The sequence below is a fragment of the Rhododendron vialii genome, chromosome 13a (assembly GCF_030253575.1).
Source record: "Rhododendron vialii isolate Sample 1 chromosome 13a, ASM3025357v1".
NCBI classification, from domain to species: Eukaryota; Viridiplantae; Streptophyta; class Magnoliopsida; order Ericales; family Ericaceae; genus Rhododendron; species Rhododendron vialii.
Window position 1 is genome coordinate 9,611,169 of NC_080569.1, and position 24,927 is coordinate 9,636,095.

The following is a 24,927-nucleotide window of genomic DNA, read 5'->3' on the forward strand; positions in this document are numbered from 1 at the left end:
ATTCGGTCAGATGAACGGATTGAGACTGTGCAATCCATCCTTGCAGAAAAGGCAAGAAACAGAACTTATGGCATTCTTTTGGGATTATGCATGGAAGGCTAGATATGATTCTTCTTAAAAAGGGGTGATCCATGAGATGAAAAAAGATTTATTCTCGATGTCAATCATTCACCATTCAAAATCTTGAGCAGCAAGAGAGTAGCAAGACCAGGGACGGAACCAGGATGTCATAAACGCGGGGGTTGACATTCACCATTCAAAATCTTGAGCAGTGAGAGAGTAGTGAGACTAGGGACGGAACTAGGATGTCATTAACGCGGGAGTCGAACTATGAGCAACAAGATTTTGAAATTTCAAGTTTCGGAATTCTAATAGTTCGTTTGGTTTAAGTTTGGAGGGAAGTTTTTTGGGTAATGAGTGGAGAGGGAGAGAAAGAAAAATGAGATTAATAATGGAAGAAAAACTTATGAGAGACCTTATGCACAAAGCAAAATTGAGTTCTGGAATCCAAAACGAACACATTTTTAAAGTATTTAAATATCTAAACAACACTCCATACAAAATACAATATCTAGGTATTCTTAACAAATAAAAAATAACTAATATTAAAAATTATTATTTAAAAAAAAAAAACCTAAAACAACGCGGGGGCCGTGGCCCCCATATGACCATTGATAGATCTGTCTCTGAGCTAGACGAATGCGTCACAACCCTTTGGGAAATGCCGTGAAAGTTGGTTCGAGATTGCTTAACTTGTGAAAGACTTAATAACTCAGTAAATAAAAATAATTAAACAAGAAACATAAGCCATTTGTATTGCCGTGAACTATGAAGCTCTGACACATCTAGAGATCGAGGTATCAGCGTGTCTAGACACAGGGACACGTGTCTGACATGCTACGTGGCGTGTCCAATAATTTTATTTTATTTTTTGAGGGGAACATGGATAGAGACATGGGATGACATAGGTGGGACATGGCTAGGGACACGAGGTGCATCTGGGATTTTTCTTTATTTTGAGAGTAAATATCTCCCTCAAGTGATAATAGATTGAGTATATATGTTTCTCGAAAATAAAGTTTGTACAATACAAGCTCATTGCATATATGTATATATAGATAGACTGATATGTACAATCAACTGTTGAATGCTTTACAATATGAGGATGCTATGATGTGGCGAAGACATCTTCTTAATTGGATTTAAATATGATCTTAGGATGGCAATTTGTAGATTTATTTTTGACTTTCGCAATTAATTTAATACTCCCTCCGTTTCAAATTGATAATTCACTACTAAAAGATGGGCAATTTTCGAACCAAAAAATAAAGCACTTTCGTGCATCATTTTTTAAATTTCTTGATACCGAATTGAAGATTGCAATTAGTTCTTTAATTTAGTGTCACAAAATTTAAAAAACGATGCATGGAAGAGCCTCATTTTTAAATCCAAAAATTGCATGTCTTTTCGTAGTCGACTATCATTTAGGAATGGAGGGAGTACATGACGTTTCCCATCTAATACTCCCTTCATCACATTTTAAATGCTCCCTACGTAAAGTCGTGTCGTTTTGAATTTTAAAAAAAAATCGTATTTTTCATAATCTGTTTTGAAACTTTTTTGCACCGTTTTAAAGTAGTCATGAGATCTTTTTGAATGATGCAAGACAAAGTTAAAAATTAATTCCGAAAGTACTTTATTTTTTTAGGTTAAAGTTCCGTGGTCTCCCATAGAGAGCATTTAAATTGGGACGGATGAAGTATATATATAAACTATCACAAATGATGCATCAATCATTAAGAATTTCATAATAAATCACTCGATGAGATGGACTATTTTCAAAAATTGAAAAATATATGTGTATTACATAAATAATTAGTTAGTTAAATATACACATGGGATGTTTCCCACCGTATCCAAATCTCCATTTTTAAAAAAAAAAATTTATGTCCCCGTGTTCATGTTTATATCCATGTCCGTGCATCATTGAATATAGTGACAAAGGGACATGAAAGGACAAGGAAATAACAAGAACTCTCTAATATAGGAACCGAGAGTTTTTAGTGAAAGAAAATAAACAAAGTGTTAAAAAGGTAAATGATGAGAATTCCCGTGTCCACTTGATTTTGACTTTTTGCTAACCATGAACTCGGGTTCGCTTGTCAAGCATTAAACTCTTTGCAAAAGTGTTATGCCTTGTTATTTTACAATTCAAAAAGAATTTTTGAAAAAATTTCTCCTAGATTCTCTTTAGATTTTCTCTACTTTTAATATTTCTCTCTTTATCTATCTCTATTTATTACCCCTATGATTTTTCAAAAAACTTTTTAAATATCAAACCAAACACAACATGCCTTGTTCAGATGGGAATTTGAAAATTTTTAAGTTTGATTTTTGGGATATTGAGTGGAGAGAGAAATTAGAGTAATAATCGGAGGTATAGGTAATGAATGGAAAAAGATAGAGAGAAAAATAAGAGTAATAATTGGAAAAAAAAGTAATGAGTGAAGAGAGAAATAAAAGTAATAATTGAAAGTATGAGTAATAAGTGTTTTTTGAATTGAATTTTTTTTCCCAAATGTGGAACCAAACAAGGCAACATGTTTATACCCATTTTTTTGACTGCTCGAAATTTGCACCAAATAGTTCCACAATTCAGAATCAAAATCTAGAAATTCGAATCAGTCAAATTATTCCTCTCACAACAAAGAATTTACTAATACTATACCATTATTTTTTATGGGGAACGTAAAGTATTAATCTCTCTATCTCCAATTTTTAAGTCTATTTTGGAGATTTCAACTACTTCCTCCATTTCAAATTGAGAGTCCCTTTTGGGGATTTCAACTATTTTAGTAGGCATGCAATAATTACACCTACAATACCTATCATTTTCATCATTACCCATGTATTCTATCTACTTTATAACACTTGTATTCATTTGTTTTGAAAATCACCAAATTTTTGGGAAAATGACTTACGCCTTTCGACCCAATTTGTTTGTCCAATTTCGAGATACGTGTCTTTAAAAAAATTGTGTATATCTCAAAATTTACAATGTTTTCCATATTGCATATATAAAACATTATAAATTGAAATATATAGACAATCTTGTAGGAGATCCCAAATAATGAAAAATGATAAACAAATCGGGACGGAATGAGTATCATTTTGGAATAACCCAAAATGAAATAATGGACTTTCAATTGGAACGGATGGAGTATATAAGAGCATCCCTGTTGTAATAAATAAATGTGTGTGGATAAACAAATTTAAAAACAATGCTAAAAAGATACCTCACGTTGTACATTGTAATAAGTAAAGTTGCAAGCCTTTTAGCAAATGACCAAATTCCATAACCAAACTTAACAAACTTTTACAAATAACCAAAACTCAACAACCAAACTCAAAACTCAATAACTCAAAAACACCCCACTTTGGAATCGTTTCATCGAGACGAATACTTTAGTGTGGTCAGGTGCGTGATTGAAATTTGTTTGCGATTGGAATGATGGGCATTATGGGGATTTTTTTTATTAAAGATGCAAAAATAACCAATGTGAAGGTAGAAATTGTTAAATTTGATTATAAATTAAATATATAATGAAATGCTAACGTGACACATTTTAATTATTGATTTTGACTATGACATTTGCGGATGCTCTAAGAGAACACAATCATTGTATCGCATGTGTAATCACCACATTCCTCCATTCCACTATTTAATACTCTAGGAGTAACAATTAATAATAAAATACCCTTAGTTTGGGTTAATTCCTCCAATAAAACCAAACGAAAGTCGTGTCATTCCATTTCCGGAAGTTGAAGGAAGGTTATTTTTTTTAAGCGGGTCCCATAAACTACTCCTAAAAGAAAGCGAGTGTGTATCTCCGCTCAATAAATTTCCGCTGACCAGAACAACGGCCACGGATTGTTCAGCGCGAATCCCCACCGAAAAAGTTTCAAAATCCCGATTTTTCGCGGGATGCAGATCGATCGAGGTGGAGAGAGGGTTTCTGAGTCTTCTGACATCTGACGTCTCAAGTGACGAATTTAGAGAACCAAAACAAACAACTCCAGCCACAAGGAAGACCACCAGATTCCGGGCTGGATAACTCCAACCTCACCGGCGCATGTATTTATACAATACCCTCCCTCACCAATCACTTCCTTCACTTTGCATCTCTCTCTCTCTCTCTCTGGTCATCGTTCTCCTTCTTCAACAGGCATCTTTTCGGTGAGCTGGGACTGTACCATGGAGGCGGAACCACTTTCGCCACCGTACTCGGAAGAGAACAGGTTCTGGAAAGGGGCTTTCGCCGTGGTCGGAATCATGTCCACTCTAGTTATCTACGGCGTCTTACAGGTACAACCTCGGTTTATCATCTCACTCCCCCCACCCCATTCCTTCTGAATCAAGAAAAAATTTGAAGCAATAACTTGTTGTTTTTGTACTGTGCTAACCTGAGATGGCTCTTAGTATGCACATGGTTAAGAAAGTTCATTTCCTGCAGGAAAAGATCATGACAGTTCCGTATGGCGAAACGAAAGAGTATTTCAAGTACTCATTATTTCTTGTTTTCTGCAATCGTCTTACAACATCAGCTGTATCTGCAGGCGCTCTACTGGTAACTATCTCTTCATTGTTAATTGACCAATTTTTGTAGCCACCACAATCTGTGTAATTTGGCTTATGGAGATCTGACCTGTTTTTCTGGGGAAAAAAAAAAAAATCACTTTAAGAGGTTGTAATCTATATTAAAGGATCTTGTTTATCAAAACCTTATTTGTTATCCAGGCAAGTAAGAAAGCATTGGACCCTGTTGCTCCTGTATATAAGTATTGTCTCGTTTCAGTGTCAAACATAGTAACAACAACGTGCCAGTATGAGGTAAGCTGCATTATGTTTCCGTGTCTTTCGTTGGTTGTATCTGAAAAAGGCATAAAAGTTGTGTTCTGTTCTTGTTAGGAGTTTTCTTATTTATCGTTCCAGTTAAAGATCGAAAAATAATGTGTGGTCTATGCATTAATCATTTTGGTTATGAATGTTTTCTCCAGGCGCTTAAATACGTAAGCTTTCCTGTTCAAACACTTGCAAAATGTGCCAAAATGATACCTGTCATGGTACGTTGATACCTGTCACTTTATGCAATCCTTTCTAGATTTTGCATTCACAAATCATGATCGTTGCCTTTTTTAGCCTGCTATAATATAATGGTTAGATCTTTCCTCAAAGGAATGGGTGAATCATAACTCCCCAAATTGTATAGAAGGATAGTGAGCATGATCATTTCCCTTGCACCATTCCAAAGTTCATCCGTTCTTTTTGTTCTTTTCTTTCCAAAAGCTATCTTCTCTAACCACTAATAAACCTTGTCGAATTTCGGAAATTATGATTCGTGAAAACAGCATAAGGATTCTATTTTCTTGATCCTAAACCCTTTTTCCCTGGCCCAGCTGCATCATGTTCTTAGATTCATCCTTGTATAGCCCCTTTCCTTCACTTCCCCATTTCCTGCAGGAGATGTTTCTCGTAGTGTCTGTACAATTCCACTATGCCTCTTAGGAGTAAAGAGTAGTTAGGGTGGTTTAAGTTAAATGTACTCAACAAACCATGACCCAATTTCTTGGTCCTGGCTTCCTGAATCCTCTTATCCTCTTCTTCAATCAGGTCTGTTATTTGTTTTAACTGTGCTATTATTTTTGTGCATCATGTGTGGTGTTGTCCTTCATAAACAGATCAATCGCATTGTTGTCGCTTATAAATTTGTGATCCTAAACTTTTAATTACACTCATGTTACCCGTAATAAGAACTCTAAGAGGAGAAGTTTGTATGCTTTCTTTTTATGTTACTGGCAGATTTGGAGCACAGCGATTATGCAGAAGGTGTACAAGGCCAACGACTATTTCCTGGCTTTTCTAGTGATGATTGGTTGTGCATTATTCATTCTATACCCGGTAGAGGACCACGCTTCTGTTTCAAAGATCTCAATCTGTAGGTTTTAGTTTTTGTAGGCTTGTTTCTAATGTGAATTTTTGTAAGTGAAATATACAAATGTGTGGATAATAGAAAGCTGCAATATATTGGAGAAAGAGAAATAATGGTGCCTACTGATGACACTCATTAAGAAATTCTTATATATTTTGTTTACAAATCTTAGATTAGAGAAATGGGTCTACGTTGATGCTGCTTTCAGGCGTTGTTTATATACCTAACCTGTATTGGTTTTTGTAGAATTTTTCGCATGAGGTGAATAGTTTCCGTTTTGCATTCCTTTGTAGGCAACAGGGGATAACAGCCCATATAATAGAGGGAGGGAAAGCACAGTTTGGGGTGTTTCCTTGATGATTGGTTATCTTGGGTATTGTTTTCGAAACTAATGCCTGACATTGTTTCAGTTTATAAACTTTGTACATGTTTCGTTGCCTCTTGCCATCATTTGTTGTTTCTAATTCTTGGTTTTGGCCCATCAGGTTCTTAAATACTTGAAATATGTTATGTAAATTGTCGCGGTTGAGTGAGACCCTATACTACGGGCTCAAGATTTGAGTTGCTTTTCTTTGCGGTGGAATGTTTCTTTTGTTTGCGATGTCCCATGTCTATGTTCAGGTTTTTAGAGGGGTTTTGTAAGTGAATTCAATGGGTTCATTTGAACCATTGGAGACCATGCAGAGCTGCCCCTGCCAGAAAGTATAGTGTTTTCTCTGATGTCCCCATTTTTTACTTGCTTGCTATGAGTGCTGTAAATTTTATACTTCATTTAGTCATTTTTTTCCCCACACATTCAACAAATAGACTGATGGGAATGTGAGCTAGTAGTGATAAATCTTTTGCTTTCGATTAGCTTTGTCAATGTTTGCTTCCAATTGACGTAAATATATTTTGTAAGAGCAGATGCTTATGCAAATTTTACATGCATTTCAGGTTTGATGGTTTTACAAGCACGTTCCAGGACAAACTATTTAGAGGCTATGAGATGGAGATACACAATCAGATATTCTACACGACATTGTGTTCTTGTATACTCAGCTTGACTGGTGGGTTTGCTTGTCTTATATCTTGATATGTTTGTCTCATTACGGATATCTTAACTGAGGGTTTGTTTAACTACACTTTACTCACTGGTATTTAGGCGCGTATGGAACCACTTAATTCAATTGGCTTTGTTGAGCTATAATAACACCTTCATGGTAGTAGATACTATCAGTAGCCTTATACAAGTAGGAAATATTCACTGCATTCCATATCCTCGGGTATAAAGTCCTCTAAATATGAAGTACATCTGTAAATCATGCAGCCAACGTTTCAACTTTCAAAGAGTTCAGGTCTAACTTCAGTCACATAGGACGCGGAGTTAAATTTGCAGAACTTTGACGGGGTCATATCAATCCTGCAAGCCTATAAAATATTACCTTGCTTTAACTTTTGTCAACTAAAAATTTCACAAAAAAACTTTTGTCAATTTGGACAAATTCCTCATGAATGGAATTCAATCAATCCTTGCAGAGGCTACTGTACTATAGGTAGTTCAGCTTCAGGAATTCTAGCCACTGTGGGACCTGTTCTTTCCTGAGATTCTACCTGCGATGGACTCTCAGACTCATTGGCATTCTGCAATGTGTTATCCTGCTATAGAAGTATATAACCAACACCGAATACGTAATGCCTCTATCCAATTGCAATTTATCTTCTTATGATGTCCTTGGAGGCGAGTCTCATAGACACCATCGAATCCTTTTATTCAGGAAGAAGTTGATATTCATCACTAAGGTTGCAAGTTACAAGCTGAAGCCCTGGTTTGTTGTTCCTAAGATGATCTAACCTCAAAAGTCCAGAAAAAATAATCTGTGTTCTTAACCATTAGATTAGTAAATTTAAAGGCACATATGTTTATGCGAATGCGTATCAGGTTGTAGCCTGTGCATGCGGAACCTCTGGGCTGAGTGGGTAGTTTGTTTGCAGTTCTTGCTGAAGTTCCGCTCTTCATTTCCTATATCTGAGTATCTGCCATATTTTCCTAATTTCTTGGATTCGGTTCTACAGGCAAATGATTAATTCTTATTTGCATTTTTGTTATTTCAGGTCTCATACTACAAGGAGATCTCCTTATGGCGATAGATTTTGTTGGACGTCATAATGATTGTTTCTTTGATGTTGCTTTACTATCCACTGTAAGTAATTCTTTTCCTTTCTTTCTTTTTGCTTTGCTTGTTTCATACTCCTTAGATGTAACACTTCTCATAGTTCTTAATCACTTATGCGTATTGTCATTGAAAATATTTCTATTATGTCCATATTCCCAAAGATGAAGCATAATTCTATCCCTCGCACGCACATTCCTCTGGCCTTACTTTTTCTTCTTTTTTATTATTCATTAGCAAACTCTAAGTCCTTATCCTTCTTTTCTGCAGGTAGCAACTGCTGGTCAATTCTTCATTTCCTACACAATTCGGACATTCGGTGCACTCACATTTGCCACCATAATGACCACACGGCAGGTAAAAGGATAAGTTCTCAGAACTACATATATATGTGCATGCCCGCAGCTGTATCTTTATTTTCCATGCGCTTCTGATTTATGTCTAACATGATTTTTTCATGTTTTGGTGAAGTTAGTTAGCATTCTGCTATCATGCATGTGGTTCGTCCATCCACTGAGCTGGGAACAAGGCATTGGCGCTGTAAGCCTTTCAGCCTTAGTCATCTCTCATCTATAACTAGATTCACCAGTATCCCTGTTTTACTGAGAGTTATTTCATCGATCAGGCTATCGTTTTTGGTTCCCTTTATGCGAAAAGCTTCTTGAAAAACAAACGTCAGAAACCTTCACAACCGGAAGATGGGGAATCTATTCTCCTGAAGGGGAACCCTTGAGATGAGGAAATCGTGCTGGCTTGTTGGTACTTTTGACTCGTAAACCACAAGCAGCTCTATTTGCCACAGTGAGGTAGCATCGAAGATGTGACAGGTTTGATGGAAACAGTTTTGCCCGACTCTAAACCGAATAGCTATTTTTCTTTTTCTTTTTGGAGTTAGAAGCATATATAGTGACTCCCTCCCTACCATTTTTCCTGAGGGATGTCAATCTACAAAAGATTTGCGTTGCTTGTTTTCGTTCTGTTTCGTTTTGATTTAGAATCAAGTTATTTTATTCCACAGAATTGAAGAACTGTATAACCACAAAACTGGTGTAAATTGTTTCGCAAGCTTGACAAAAGAGATTAAGGACTGATTGTTCACGGCATTGTCTGATTGATTAGTTCACTCGTTTTTTCTTTTCTTTTTTTCTGGGTGAATGGCTGGGATGCATATAGTGTACTCAAGCTCGGATTCAGCCAAATTTTTTTGAAAGAACCTAATGAAACCTGGAAATCTTGGTTGAAGATTAACTTCTTGTGTCAGTTGTTTTTTTTTTTGACCAAAGATAAACGTTATGTCGGTTGTTGTGCTCGTTAAAAGTATGCAAGAAAAGAAATGTGCCTCTTAAAATTCTTCCACTTCGTTGCAATGCACGGAAGGGATTCCGCAAATGTACCATCAAAGGATTGAGGTGAAAGAATAGAGTAGTGATTATGTAACGCATCAAAAATTTTGGAGACATTAAAAAAATATTGAAAAGAGACTTCCAATACTTTCTTCGTCCCTTTTTAAATGTTTTATTTTGTAACTTCAATTTATTAAGAATACATCATCATTATATTTTTCACATCAATTTTTATTTCAACTTTTCATACTTACTCTCTCCATAGATATTATCATTATACTTTTACTCGCTAACTTTTCAAAATGGAATCTACTTTTAGGGGCAAAATGAAAAATGTGCTAACTTTTACCTATTAACTTTATAAAATAGACACTTATTAAGGGACAACCAAAAATGGAATACTGAACTTTAAAAAGGGGATGGAGGGAATAATATTTTCTTTTTCTGGGCTTTAAAATTTTCAAAGACAATTTTTCCTAGAGAAATCCATAGATTTACTACGTCATTGTTCCAAAAGCCCGGTCATCATATTACAACCATATCGAATGTAATTTTAGTTTTTGAATTTGTAAAAATATTACAATTCCCAATAAACAAAAAAGCTCTCAAAATAAAGTCGATTTAAATTAGTCAGAGCAACTAGCAACTAAATGACGGAATTCAGAGTCGGCAATCTCTTCATTTGTCGTTGTCAAATCATTCTTTGCCTATGGCCCTTCTATTCAGGGGGGGTGTGTGTGTGCGCGCGCGCTGAAGGGATAGTAGCGTGCTGTCCTGGCCGAGAGGGCCCCGCTCCGGTCTCGCTCCAACAATCAGAAACGTTCACTTCGTAGAGCTCGTCGAGTTGAACAAATATGTAAAAAATCAACTCGATCGGATATCATTAAGTGCCTCATTGAAACTTTTTGTCTTGAAAAGAATGGATCCGAAACACTGAATCAAATCTACTAGAACCCATTATTGGAAAGTTATATGTGTTCCGATCAGTCACTTAAAGATATCCGATCAAACTGATTTTTTGCATACTTGTTCAACTCGACGAGCTCTACGAAGTAAACATTTCTGATCGTTGGAGCGAGACCGGAGCAGGGCCCCCTCGGCCGGGACAGCACACTGCTGTCCCTTCAAGGGACTGCAGCCCCCCCAGGTCCCTTCTGTTCCCTCTTTAATACCTGGCGTTCAAGTTACCAAAGCAAAACATAATACTGTGAGCAATGACCCTTTGTAGCCAAAACCCATCCGAAACCCTTAACTTACAATCAATAGGATATATAATTGAAGTACAATAAGAATGACATAAAAAGAGAACAATCAATTATTTCATTACTATTCTTCAACCTACATGAAATCTCGGATCTTATCCACAGATCCGTTCTTACCCTTAACCCCTGGCACAAAGCACTGGTGTGATCCGACTCCCATTTTCCAGATCCGAATGAAGGATACCTAAGTTATGTACTCTGGCATCCCATCTGCGATCATAAGTTCGGATAAAACTTTACCGGCAACGCACAAGCACCGTCTAGCCCGGGTTGTGACACAAGCACAATGCCACCCTTATGTCCCGTCCCTACATCCGAGAGTTGATCACCACAATGCCATAACCAGGGTTTCGAAAATCAACAATTCACAAATCCACCACCAATCAATCTCTAATCAAAACATCACCGCGGGTTCCAATCTCGGAATCCAAATATCAGGCTCTCACTTTATTATCTTTTTCATTAATCCTATTTTCACGTCTACTAATTTAAATCCGCACATCGCAACCAACCTCGGGTACTTATTTGTCCATTCAACCAGCACAATAAAATATCATGCAATCTCACATTTTAACTAAACATAATTATTATGCTAACAACATTTAATCATGTGATAAAAATAATCATGCGATAAAAAATAAATTAAGTGGTTCCTTTTATTTTCTCTTTTCTTTTTCAAAATTAAAGTCTACGTTTAATCTACATCATCTCCAAGTGTTGATTATTTTAGAATAGTTCGTATTTGCACAAAACTAGGATCGAATCGAAATTTATTAACTTTGGGGCTAATACGATTAGCTTTTAATACACTACGGTGAGATTTACAAGCTAATCTAACTCAAGGGGTTAAACAACAATTATTCTAAAACATTGCAATATTTTCAGGGCGCCGCTATTCGCGGCTCTCTATTTTCTCCTATAGCCCGTTAAAAATTTTCAATTATACTCGACAGTTAGTTATCGAAATTGAGATATAATTTCAGCATCCGATTACCGAAATATAATATTTTTTTCAACAGATATTTACCGAAAATGTATGTTCGGCAGTTGTTTACCGAAAGTTGAACATATTTTCGACATGTAGTTACCGAAATATAATCTTGTTTTCAACAGCAATTTACCGAAATGTTATTTATGATTTTCAACAACCATTTACCGAAATGTAGTGGGCTATGGGAGAAAATAAAGGGCTGCGAATAGCGGCGCCCTATTTCCAGCGGCTGCCTTTCCTTTCTTTCTTTTCTTTTTTTTTTTTTTAAAACAAAACAGAGGTAGTGTTCGAACAAAGTGAGCTTCTGGCCCGGATTCGACCTGCGGGTCCGGATACAATGACACTGAACGCTAAAAATCAATATAGAGCATGATATATACTTAGGGAGGTGAGTCTCGTCCGGTGAAACGGGGTTCGGAAAGAGACGGCGGCGGGTTGGAGCGGCGGCGGAGCTCAGTCGGATGGAGCTTGCCTGTGAGGAGGTGGTGGTGATGGTGGTACCCGGCTGGTGATTTCTTTTTCTCTCTTTTCTTCTTTTCCGGTCACTCTTCTCTCCCTCTCGGAAAATTAGGATAACAACAACAACCAAACAAAAGGAAAAAGAAAATGGACCACAATTAATGCTCTCTCTCTCTCGGCAAAAATAAGAAAAAAGAAAAGGAGAAGGTGATGACTTGATGATGGAGGGTGGTGGAAGAGATAAGAGCATATACACGAGATTAAGTAAAATAGCATCTTAGGTATTTTACCTAAGCAAAAATTTAAAATAAACATTGCACCAGGTTAGCAATAGGTAAGAGTGGGTTGGGTTTTACACGGGAAATATTAACCCATGGAGTGATGGAGGTGTCAAAATATGAGGGATTTAGAGCATCCGCACCGGTCTTTTTAAATTTTGGACCAAATTAAAGAGGAAAAAGTCACTTTATTACTTTAGTTATTCACTTTTAAAATGTCTACTGCATCAAACTCTCTATTCTAACTAGATCCTATAAATATAATATTTTCTTTGCCTATTTGTACGTTCTTTATTAGTATTGCAACCAACAAACCGGTTGTTTGGATCAGCAGTGCTATCATACATTTCTACTGCATGTGTGTAGCTAGGGCTCACTCCGGGTTCCGTAAAATACAAAAAATATTCATAAATTTTAAAATAACTTTTTATGGTGCCTTAAAAATCAATTCCAAAAGATATCTGTAAGTATTTTTTCTGGATTCGTAACGGTAAAACAGAGTAGTTGAGCAGTTTTTCCAACGAATTCCGAAAGAAAAATACTTATCGGTATACGTTGGAACTGATTTTTATAAGGCCCCATAAAAATTTATTAATATACTTTTTTGTATTTTTTGAAATCCAAAGTTAGCCGCACACGCGTGCAATAGAAATGTGGGGTAAAAATTAGAGGTAAGGCTAGACTTTCTGGTCATCGGATTGGGACGTGGAGCAAGATGTCAGATGAAGACAAAATTCAATCCAAACCAAAAACATTAAAATACTGTTAATTGGGTGAACAGTCCCTCACTCAAAAAGCAAGGAACTGTAGCAAATGTTAAATTACCGAATTCCCAAACGAGGCTGATGCAGTCCCATTTCTATGTCTTTCCTGCTATTTTAGTTTTCAAAGGGGGAGTAAAGAGTGAGATGCGGATGCCCTTAGGGAGGAAAAGGGAGAATTGGTTTCCCTTCTCTGCCGAAAAAAAAAAAAATGAAATGCGAGAAAGGTTGGGTTCGGTCCGGGATAACACACGCATGCGCTAGAAAAATCACTCGCTGGAAACCCGCGCACACAATCGATTACGGAAATAAAATTGGTGTGATGACATAAATAATATTTCATATAACTAACAAACAAAAATTATATTTGCAAAAAAAAATTATCACTCAAAAATTCAGACCGTTACAGATTCAGATATAAATGTGTTTGGATACATTTGCTTGATCCGTCTGGGCCTCACATCATGCTCGTGGATCCACACACAGCAGCTGGATGGCTACAAACACGTTTTTGTTTGAAAGTACATTCAAAGTAATATTAGGAGAACACAAAATAGAATACAACATACACCTACAAATCAATTTTTTTGAGATAACTAAAATTGTAGGAGTATCCATTATAAATTTTGCTATGTAATCAATCATATCATGATTATTTGGAATGATCAACTCCTTCTATAGTTCTTCAATCAGGCTGTTGTTCTCTAATGTGTCAAGATCATAGCCACTGTTTCAACGCTGCAAAAAGAGAGAGATACTTCTTTATCACAATTTATTTGTCTTTTTTTGGAGTTTATGCTACTTTTCAATAGATCATATTTTATTATCTATAATTTTTTTTTGTAATTTTGAGAATATTGTTTAAAAAAATTCATTGAAATCTATAAAACAAGATCCATATTACATAAAAAAAAAATACTAGCTACAATTTTTTTATTCAGTTAGGATACAACGTGAGACTAAAAAATGGGGACGGGGTAGTAGCTAACAAGGGCATGTTTGTCAACCACATGTTTATACTGTCCATTATGAGGTTTTTGTATTTTGTGTTTTTTGGGGATGCTCTCTGTCAAAACTCATTTTGAAAAATGAATTGAAGAATTCAGAATTCAAAATCATCTACAGTAGGACTGTAAGTGTAGGAGTATAATGGATGCATTTAATGGGCAGGAAGTCTAGGCTCACTGCACATATCTACCGCACGCAGGTGAAACTCATTTCGAGTCCCATAAAAATACTCAAAAATTTAGAATAATCTTTTATGGAACTATGTGAAAAATCAACATTAATGACTATTGACGAATATTTTTTCTCAATTCGTAAGGTGAAACTGCTTTTAACTGCTCAACTCCGGATGGGAAAGCCGCCACCAGTAATGTTGGCCGCAAACGGCAAAGTGGTCTCCCGGTAGAGGGCTGGATCTATATATAGAGAGTAGGGCCTCAACAGATACGATAAAATTAAAGGAGACCTGCTATGGGTACACCATTTGGTGTACACCAAGTGTACACCTCCTTCTATGGGACCCACGTAAGGGTCCCATACAAATGATCAGATTCGCTTAATATTTTTAAAACATTTTTTTAAGCAGTGGTGTAAAAATTCAGCTCCGTCAGATATCAGTAAAGACTTGATCGATTCTACGCCCAATTTCCTATCAGCAAATCAGGCGTAGAATCGATCAAGCATTTACCGATATCCAATGGAGTTGATTTTTTACAAGAATACTTAAAAAAATATTTTGAAAAAGTTGAGCGGCTCCGATCATTTAGATAAGATCTCTAAGTGGATTCTATAGAAGGCAGTGTACATTTGGTGTACACCAAATGGTGTACCCATAGCAATTTTGAAAGTAACCTATCAATTGGTTGATCGAGTTAGGCAGGTAGCACCTACATGGCATGGAGCCAGACTAGAGCTCCCCCAGCTCCTCTGTCGTAATCATGTGAGGAGGGAAATATTAGTATTTGTTGGGTTTTGGCCAGCTCTTTTTGTTTTGATGTAAAATGTTTTATGATGTAAAATATTTTTTATGTAAAATATTTTTTAAGAAAATAAATTTCAATCTTTTATTTTTTAACATTTAGTTGGCACTTGAAAAATATTTTCAAAAATCGACAAAATAGTGTGTGTGTGTGTATATATATATATATATAGAGAGAGAGAGAGAGAGAGAGAGAGAGAGAGAGAGAGAGAGAGAATGAGCTTAATTGGTGTAGAGATCTGAGAATATTAGGATTAAACGTGGGTTAAGACTAACTATCGAAGAAACTGAGCAGTGAAAATTGCAATAGAAGGCAGCGGGTTTATTTTGAAAAATAACTTACGGAAGATTTAAGGGTAAGTTATTTTCATTCAATTTTTTTACTTGTAAAATACTTTCTTCATTTTTTACACAACCAAACACTGAAAAATAGGTAAAACATTTTACAAAAAACATTTTACACTCAAACAAATGGAGCCTTAATGCATGAAAAAAAAAAAAAAAAGGAAAAATGTTGGCTTCTTGTGCATTCTGCATTAAATGGCTGAAGTAATTTCCCATTCCGCCAACAACTTTTTTGCACTTATTGTAAAAGGGTATTTTTTTTTTCTTATTCATTTTTATTTTCGCATTTGTTAATTTTACGCCAAATTAAAAGTGACTATTTTTCAAAATATTTGGTTAAAAATGAAAATAAAAATAACTTTTGAAGACGAATCAACAAGTCATAAAAATTTTGCAAAAAATTAACAAATGTCAAAAACAGTTACTAGAACAGTTATATACTAGTTGGATTGCCGGCTGTGCGTGCTCCAAAGTCCCGGTCCCAGATTGCATTTATATTGGCCTAGAACAGTTAATATATATAGTTGGATTGCCAGCTGCGCATGCATGCTCCAAAGTCCCGGTCTCAGATTGCATTTATATTGGCCTATACGGCTAGCTCTTCTTTCTTGGCACTTCAAGACAAGAGATTTCTGTGTTTGTTGTGAAAATTCTTGTCTGGTTTGATCAACGGTCAGGGACATCTCACTTAGGCCTTTAATAATGGATGCAATGTCGATTACGACGAATGGTCTTATTATTATTATTATAAATACTACAGTAACTCATTAAGCCCGCCGGCCCTCCATTCCATTCTGCAGTTTTACTATCTCGAAAGCCATGACTCTCGGTCCCATCCAACTTGCCACCTTCTTTCTCTCCACCTTCCTCATCATAGCCCTCCACCACCACTTCAAAAAAACCAAACCACCACTCCATCACAACCACCCACCAACCCCTTTCTCCCTCCCCATCCTCGGCCACCTCCACCTCCTCTCCCCCCTCATCCACCGCTCCTTCCACCGCCTCTCCTCCCTCCACGGCCCCCTCATCCACCTCCGCCTCGGCTCCGTCCCCTGCGTCGTTGTCTCCACTCCCGAATACGCAAGAGAATTCCTCAAAACAAACGAGCTCAACTTCTCCACCCGCCATGACTCCACCGCCATCAACCGCCTCACTTACAACTCCTCCTTCGCCTTCGCCCCGCACGGCCCTTACTGGAAGTTCATCAAGAAACTAGTCAGCCACGAGCTCTTGGCCAATCGCAATCTAAATCAATTTCGCCCCATTCGAAACAGAGAGTTGCTCTGTTTCCTTCAAACCCTAACGAAAAAGGCCAAGGCTTGTGAAGCTGTGAACGTAACCGAAGAGCTATTAAAGCTTACAAACAATGTTATCTCACAAATAATGCTGGGCATTAGGTCCTCGGGTACCAAAGGCGAGGCCGACGAGGCCCGGACTCTGGTTCGGGAGGTGTCGAGGATTTTTGGGGAGTTCAATTTGTCGGATTTTATCTGGTTTTTGAAGAGGTGGGATTTGCAGGGGATTGGGAAACGGTGCGAGGATATATACGCAAGGTACGATGCTTTGCTGGAGAAGATTATTATGGAAAGGGAAGAAATGAGGAAGGAGAATGGAGATGGCAAGAGTGTGAAAGATTTTCTTGACATACTGGTTGATGCTTTAGAAAATGAAGATTCGGAGATCAAGTTGACTAGAGATCACGTTAAGGCCTTGATTCTGGTTGGTACTTTTGCTTGCTATCGTGACATTACTCAATATTATTTCGAGAGTACCGCCACTCGATAACTAGACCCCACATAAATTTGTTAGTTTGGAGTGCTCTGCAGCACTACTAACAACTAACCCTATAATCTTATTGACTGCCCAAAAACAAAAGGGAAATTTTTTTTTTTGATCCGCAAAAAAAGCCAACCCTTGAACTTAGGGGTTTTGAGAGGTTACACTGCCAAAAAAAAAAAAAAAAGATTTGACTTTTACACTCTTTTTTTTTGATAACCACACTTTCTTTTTTTGGATTTTAATGTTGGAGGTATATGTATATTTTTTGCTAAAAAAATAAAAAATAAAATATGGATATAAAAAAAGAGAGTGTAGAAATCAATTCCTAAAAAAAATCCGTGAATCAAACGAGTTTAACAATGAGAAGAGAAAAGAGGAGAAGAAGCAGGGTAAATGATAGAGGTAAAGTACAATATCTGGGTTAAAGTTATAATTTGTGAAAAGTACATGATAGGCATGATTGTTTAGGGGATGCTGGTAACGTGCTGCACAGCTACGTGCTGTGCAGCGTGCTGCACGGCCACTGGTGCCGCTTTGCCGGCATCATCCCGACAATCGGAGACGTCCACTGCGTAGAGCTCGTCTAGTACTAGAAGTGTATCAAAAATCAATCCAATCAAATATCGTTAAGTGCCTCATCGGAACACATATAATTCGAAAAGAATGGATTCAGTGGTTTTGATCTAGTGTTTCATATCCATTAGGATTCATTTTTTTTCCAAGTTATATGTATTCCGATGAAGTATTTAACGATATTTGATCAGGTTGATTTTTGATACACTTGTAGTACTTGACGAGCTCTACGCAGTGGACGTCTCCGATCGTCGGGCTGATGTCGGCAAAGCGGCACCGGCGGCCGCGCAGCACGCTGCACAGCACGTAGCTGTGCAGCACGCTGAGCATGTGTCAGGGAAAAAGTTGCAAAGATGCTACATGCACAATAGTTGTGCAAAACATCAAACACAATCAATCTTCATCCGTCCATTATTGTAATAAATGGTCAAGTTTCGTTCAAATTTTTCCTTTGAAAAGTTTTTTTAAAATCTAGAGCGTTTAAACACATCTGAACGGTCAGAATTGATTACACAACACATACAACGATTGTGTGAGTATCATTTCCGAAAAAGTTGAAACATGGACGGAAAAATTTGAATACGCACGCATGAAATAAGCACCCATTAGCACAACCGTTAATAAATTGACCATAGGATCTCTGTATACAAAAACGGCAAAGATGACTCATGATTATTTTCTGTTAAGAAAAAAAAAAGGACTCATGATTAATTGATTATTGATTATTCTACTACTCTTAAAATGGAAATGGGGTCACTGGTCAGAAAGTAAAATATTATTATCAATTTTTACTAAAGACGTAAATAATCTATTACAAGCGTGCTTCTTGAGAGTTATTTTTGTATTTCAAGGTGTACATTATGTTTTTAGTTTTCTGGTTCCTTTGTCGAGACGAATAAATAATTATTTGGAAGACAATTGACACAAAATTAATAAAAGTTCACCAGATAGGTTAGGCCACCCCCTTAGGTAATTAAATCTTGCTCATTCATACATATTTTGGGTACTTTTTGTTTGTGCTTCTATAATTATTTTATGGAAAAAGCTATGGGTACATATGAATTTGTACATTCCATGTACATATGAGTTTTGTGGAGCCCATCTCAGGTCCCACAAAGATGATTCGAACCACCCATTATTTTCGAAACATTTTTTATGGACCCTTGTAAAAAATCAGCTCAACCCGATATCGGTAAAGATTTTTTCTGAATTTGTGGGGGCAAAACTACTTAATTGCTCAATTTCTCTATTTTGGAGGAAATTCCTACTCCAACTCATCCTCTATTTCTTTGTCTATTTTAGAGGATAAAATTTGATACTCCATATATAGAGTATGGGAAAAAGAGATAAAGGATCCTCCAAAACTACTTTTTGAATATAAAATGCAAAAGGTATTAGATTTGCACTAGCTAATGCTATGTTTGGTTTGGTTTTTGAAATTTTTTTTGAAAAATAGTAGGGGTAATAAGTGGAGAGAGATAGAGAGAGAAATGTTAGAAGTATGGAGAATTTAGGGGGGAATTTTTGAAAATTTCTTTTTGAATTGTAAAGAGTGATTGATGATTGAAGGAAAAATGAGAAATGAGAAATGAGAGTATGAGTTGGAGTAGGAATTTCCTCCAAAATAGAGAAATAGTTTTGCTCCCATTTATTACGCCAAAAACCTATCTCAGAACCCAAACTAAACAAACTTTAGGGCGTTTCCACTAACCAATAAGTTGTGGACCACAATTTTTTAATTTTTTCCTTATTCAAAATTTTCACTATGGTTTTGTCTTTATTCAATTTCTTTTCGCGTTTGTTAGTTTTGCGTCAAACTTTTATGTATTATTGGTTCGTCTCGATAAGAAGAATCGGAAGAGTTAAAAATTATTCCTTTTACACAAGTATTTTGGGAAATATTCAAGAAAAAACTCAAAAAATAAAATTTTTCCCTCTTTTTGCACCACCCATTTGAGAAATATCAGTATTTTGGGAAATATCCACTGTCACCCCCCATTTTCCCCGCTTCCTGCAACCACCAGCGCCACCCATAGTCCATGCAGTATTGCACCCCTTATAGTAGGATGGGCGTAGCGAAATAGAAAATTATACCTTTATTATTACCAAAGAAAAGGTTGAAATTGTTGTTGCCTGTTGGTGTAAAAAGAAAAATTAATACTACAAGTTTATATATCCTTCTTAAGTTAGGGAACAGGGTATGGTGCACACCAAGCACAGCACTCACCCCGACCGTTTCCCAAAGTTAGAGAGGTGCAAAGGCGTGCTAGTCGTTATATATATGTCGGTCTTGGGTAGGATGGGCGGAGAGAGGTGTAGAGGTCGGGATTGAGGATAAGGAAAAAATTAGGAAAATGGAAAGGGTGGGTGTAGTCTAGATGCGATAGGATTCATAGGAATGAGGGTAACTTCGAGATATTAATGGGTGCAAAAAAAAATAAAAATTGACGAGCTCTTTGATTTTCTTAATTTTATACGGGGTCGGCCCTGACATTTGTGAGGCCTAAAGCGAAATAAAAATTGAGGCTCTAGATTTATGGAAAAAAAAGAAAGGATAGGGGGACTAATACAAGATGAAGGATTATACATGGTATTTTAAGTTCTATAATTTAACTAAAAATAATATTAAAAAATTATACCATAAAAAATGAATCAAGCATAACGAAGCACTGCTCATGCTACGGATTTTTTTTCTAACTAATCATGTAATAACTTTACTCTCGTATGAAGACTAGTTTTAGCAATACAAAGTTATTTATTCTTAACCTTTTTTATCATTTTTTGTTGAATTATTTTGGTTTATTTATTATCAACAGTGATTTACTCATTCAGTTAATATTAAAAATATGATTAAAAAGAATGAAAAGAAATTTAAAAAAAAACTAGCCAAACATTTATGGTGTGCTTTTATGAACGTTGGACTTAGAGTAACATCTACTACCAATAAAACTACCTAATTTTTATATAAGTGGTGCAAAAGTTATATTTTATCTATACTAGTTCCACCCCAAAAAATAAGGCAGAAAATCAAATGGCAAAATGGGACAGAACAATAAGGCAAAAAAATTAGCCTTCCTGGGTATCCAACATGGGACACTTAGATCTAAAGTATGAGCGCGCACCACTAGACCAACGAATGATATTGCGTGTACATGAGAAGCAAAAGATATATAACGTATGTACATATCTTCTAGGGAAAATGAGGCCCTAATTTTCCTAAAATGTTTGAGCCTAAAGCGGCCGCACCTTAGACTTTGGCCCAGGTCCGGTCCTATTTTTATACTAGGTTACAATGTTAAAAGATGGCGGTGAGGAGTAGGAGGTACTAGAAGGTGAGTCTTAGGACTTACGAGTTAGGGTAGGTTTGAAATCTTGGATGGGTAGAAAGGGAACATTAATCCTAATAATTCAGGTGTTGAAATCTTTTTTAAGTTGGTGTGGGGGTTGTTGTAAGATACTTCGTTTGGTTTTAGAAGCTCCCAAAAAATAGCTTTCTGACCAAAAGCAAGCCGGTTGATTAATCTTAATAATTCAGGTGGCAGGAACGAGGATGAGCAATAAACTAAGCATTTTGAGTACGAAACTTGATACTTCAAAATTTTTTGGGGCTATTTCGCAAAGAGAGAAATCTTCTGTGAATCTTTTTGTCCTGGTGTAAATGACATATCTTTAATCGGATCGAAAAAAAAATTAGTCTAGGTGCGTGTAAAATGCCGGACAATCTTGACCATTGGAAAAAAAGCACAACGGTGGATTATTTACCTAACATAGTACAATATCTTCCAAACTTGTTACCCTACTTTTTTTGACTTTTTGCATTTTGGTTAATTAACAACATTGTCAGGTTCATTCTTTTTGGGGGAAATTGCATTTCCGTGGGAGTTGGGGCAAATAATGCCTAACTCATAGAGAGGTTTTTTTGAAATTAAATAAATATAGAACGGAGGAAAAAAAATTTCCTCATACATGAAACGGAGGAAAAATTATTCTCTATACATGGAGTTAGTTGTAATCGAATCTGGGTTTCCTAAGTTGCCCCTTCTATGAGTCTAAGTTGCCCCTTATATAGACCTAAGTTGGTCCTTCTATGAACCTGAGTTGCCCTTTCTATGAACTTCTTGAGCATTCAATTTCTTGAGCATTTCTTCAATCTCCTTACCATTTCTATTATTTTCTGAGAAATTTGAAATCTGGGTTACTTGCAGATTTGAGTTTTTAAAATACTTTGAGATTAGTGTATTTTGGGTAATTTTTTAGAAAGAGAAATGATAGAGAAAATAAGATATATGTTTTCTAACATCCATTTTATACTTTTGCTTTTAAATTCTAGGAATTACCACTTGAAATTTCTTGTTTGGTTTTACTTGAATGTGAAGAAGTGATGCTACTAGCTACCAATTTACTTCACTGGTTGCTTTTCTTAGAAAAAATAAGGTGCAACTTAAATTCATAAAAGGGGTAACTTAAATCCATAGAAGAGGCAACTTAGATCCATAGAAGGGACAACTTAGGTTCAAACTCAGATTTGACAGCTACAAACCGATTTCATGTTTTGGAAATTATTTTTCCTCCGTTTCATGCATGGAGAATTTTAGTTGGTCTATTTCACCCAAATTTGCAAGTAACCAAGATCCCACATTTCTCAGAAAATAATAGAAATGGTAAGGAGATTGAAAAAATGCTCAAGAAATTGAATACCCAGAAAATATATAAAATGGGCAACTTAGGTTCATAGAAAGGGCAATTTAGGTCCATATAAGGGGCAGCTTAAATTCATAGAAATGACAACTTAGGAAACCCAGATTCAATTACAACCAACTCCACGTACGGGGAATATTTTTTCCTCCGTTTCATGTATGGGGAATTTTTTTTCCTCCGTTCCATATTTATGTAATTTCGAAATAACCTCTCCATGAGTTGGGCATTATTTGCCCCAACTTCCACTAAAATGCAATTTCCCCTTCTCTTTGCTAAGGAGTTAGTTTCAGGACCATATGTACTTACGTTTTAAACTCTTTGCCTAGCTTGTATTATCGATCATCTCTTTCAGGATTTCTTCACGGCAGCCACGGATACGTCAGCCGTCGCACTTGAATGGGCATTGTCAGAGCTAATCAACAATCCAAAAGTTCTAAAGAAAGCGCAAGAAGAGGTGGATAACGTCGTGGGGAAACATCGGTTAGTAGCCGAATCGGACGTTCCGAATCTTCCTTACATCCAATCGATCGTAAAGGAAACTTTTCGGCTTCACCCTCCAATCCCCTTGCTCACAAGAAGCTCGGTACAAGACTGCGTAATCGATGGATACAACATCCCTGCTCACACCATGCTATTTGTGAACATTTGGTCTATTGGAAGAAACCCCAAGTACTGGGAAAACCCGTTGGACTTCTGGCCCGAGCGGTTCTTGCGTGCCGGAAAGGATGATCTAGCTGGGGGATTAATAGATATCAAGGGGCAGCACTTCCAGTTACTGCCTTTCGGCACCGGGCGAAGAGGTTGCCCTGGGATATCCCTGGCCCTGCAACAACTGCCCACGGTGCTCGCGGCAACGATACAGTGTTTTGAGTGGAAGGTGGCGGCAGATCCGAAGGGAGAGAATATCAATGGTACTGATGGAGTTGTTGACATGACTGAACGGCCCGGGTTGACGGCGCCTAGGGCCAATGATCTTGTGTGCATGCCAGTAGCACGTATGGATCTACTTGACAGCCTTTTTGATCCGTAGTTTGCCCTACACACAAGTTGGCCATATATATGTAGATCCAAATGCATACAATAAGCTTTTCTATTATGAACTCTGCTATGTTCTTGGAATATACCGTCCATAGTAGAATATTTTGGGTGCCAATAAGGTACCACACGTGTGGTACTCGTCGGTGATCCAGACAGTCTAAACGTGTTTTGGACGGTCCGGATTTTAGCGAGAGAAAAATAGGACAGAGAGTGGAGGGGTGCGGGGAGAGAGAGAATTTTGGACAATTTGGATCGCCGGCAAGTAACGCCACTTGATATCCACTCGGCACCCAAAAACTTCTGGTACATAGAGGCATTTTAGCCCATGGGTGGCATATATCTTAGGAATCTGATTTTCGCGCTCCAATTTTTACTGATGAAGCTCCACTTTTAACGTGAAGTTACTAGCAACTTCATAAACAAAGTGGAGCACCATCAGTAAAAAGCGGAATGCGAAAATCAAAATCTTATATCTTAATATATTTGTATGTAAGAATAATATAAATAAAAGATTTTAGAGTTTTTCATTGTGATGTTTGGATGCCATAAGCTATAGAGGGAAAATCATGTGAAACAGAGACATGAGTAATTAATCTTTTCTCTTTTATCATCCTTTCACAACAAATCTCACGGTTTTTTGTGAGTGCATACTAATAAACAGGTACTCTGCCTTTATTTCTTACCCTTTTGCACTCCAAGCAGTTTCCCTACTTTTCCACAAGTTTCAAACATAGTACAGTAATTTTTGTTCAATCTATCGCACTAAACGGGCTCTATTGTGTCAACATTCTTCTTTGCTTCTCCTTTTTGTTTGTAACTCAGTACTCGGGTTACTATCCAAAAAATAAAGGTGAAATTACATTGAGACCCCCTCATCTATACGTTTTGAACACAAACACCCCATAACCTTTAAAAACGCCCACAGACACCCCCTCATGTATTACTGTTACCCAAGTTAACCCCTTCCGTTGGATTGCCGTTTGTTTCAATGGCACGTGCTAGTGCTTTTGGCATTTGTGAGACAAAAATACCCTAAAACAAATCTATGTACCTCTCAACCCTTCATTTATCATCTCCTTTCTCTCTCTCTCTCTCTCTCTCTCTCTCTCTCTCCCCTCCTCAAAACCCTCAAAATCCAAATCCTCAAAATTTATCAATGGGTTCATAGGCACCCAAATCCTCAAAATCCCAAACTCTAACCTCTACCATCACCCCACCGTCAAAATCTCCATCTTCTTCTCTCTCATCCCACATGGCCTTTATTGAACTA

General features: G+C 36.9%; 2 protein-coding genes across 4 annotated transcripts; both read left to right on the forward strand.

The window, feature by feature from the left end:
- The first annotated feature begins 3,849 nt into the window (after positions 1–3,849).
- On the forward strand, positions 3,850–9,281 carry LOC131314796 (UDP-galactose/UDP-glucose transporter 5B-like). Of its 3 annotated transcripts, XM_058343647.1 has the most exons (12): positions 3,852–4,135; positions 4,227–4,366; positions 4,515–4,628; positions 4,799–4,891; positions 5,059–5,124; positions 5,861–5,959; positions 6,284–6,363; positions 6,927–7,039; positions 8,085–8,173; positions 8,414–8,500; positions 8,615–8,683; positions 8,769–9,281. In XM_058343647.1, the coding sequence occupies exons 2-12, from the start codon at positions 4,256–4,258 to the stop codon at positions 8,874–8,876; spliced, it is 1,029 nt and encodes a 342-aa protein (XP_058199630.1). In that variant the 5' UTR covers positions 3,852–4,135; positions 4,227–4,255; the 3' UTR covers positions 8,877–9,281. The 3 variants fall into 3 exon arrangements, with proteins under 3 accessions (XP_058199631.1, XP_058199632.1, XP_058199630.1); XM_058343649.1 differs by having other exon boundaries at positions 3,851–4,366; positions 8,619–8,683; positions 8,769–8,909; XM_058343648.1 differs by lacking the exon at positions 5,059–5,124 and having other exon boundaries at positions 3,850–4,366.
- A 7,073-nt stretch (positions 9,282–16,354) lies between these two features.
- LOC131314795 (cytochrome P450 93B2-like) lies at positions 16,355–24,212 on the forward strand. Its single transcript, XM_058343646.1, has 2 exons — positions 16,355–17,288; positions 22,972–24,212. Exons 1-2 carry the CDS (start codon positions 16,386–16,388, stop codon positions 23,647–23,649), a joined length of 1,581 nt encoding a protein of 526 aa, XP_058199629.1. The 5' UTR covers positions 16,355–16,385; the 3' UTR covers positions 23,650–24,212.
- The last annotated feature ends 715 nt before the right edge of the window (positions 24,213–24,927 follow it).

Coding starts and splice junctions, on each gene's coding strand:
- LOC131314796 (XM_058343647.1), top strand. CDS start 4,256: ATGGAGGCGGAACCACTTTCGCCACCGTACTCGGAAGAGAACAGGTTC. Junction 4,367..4,514: donor TTATCTACGGCGTCTTACAG/GTACAACCTCGG, acceptor CATTTCCTGCAG/GAAAAGATCATGACAGTTCC. Junction 4,629..4,798: donor TATCTGCAGGCGCTCTACTG/GTAACTATCTCT, acceptor TTTGTTATCCAG/GCAAGTAAGAAAGCATTGGA.
- LOC131314795 (XM_058343646.1), top strand. CDS start 16,386: ATGACTCTCGGTCCCATCCAACTTGCCACCTTCTTTCTCTCCACCTTC. Junction 17,289..22,971: donor ACGTTAAGGCCTTGATTCTG/GTTGGTACTTTT, acceptor CATCTCTTTCAG/GATTTCTTCACGGCAGCCAC.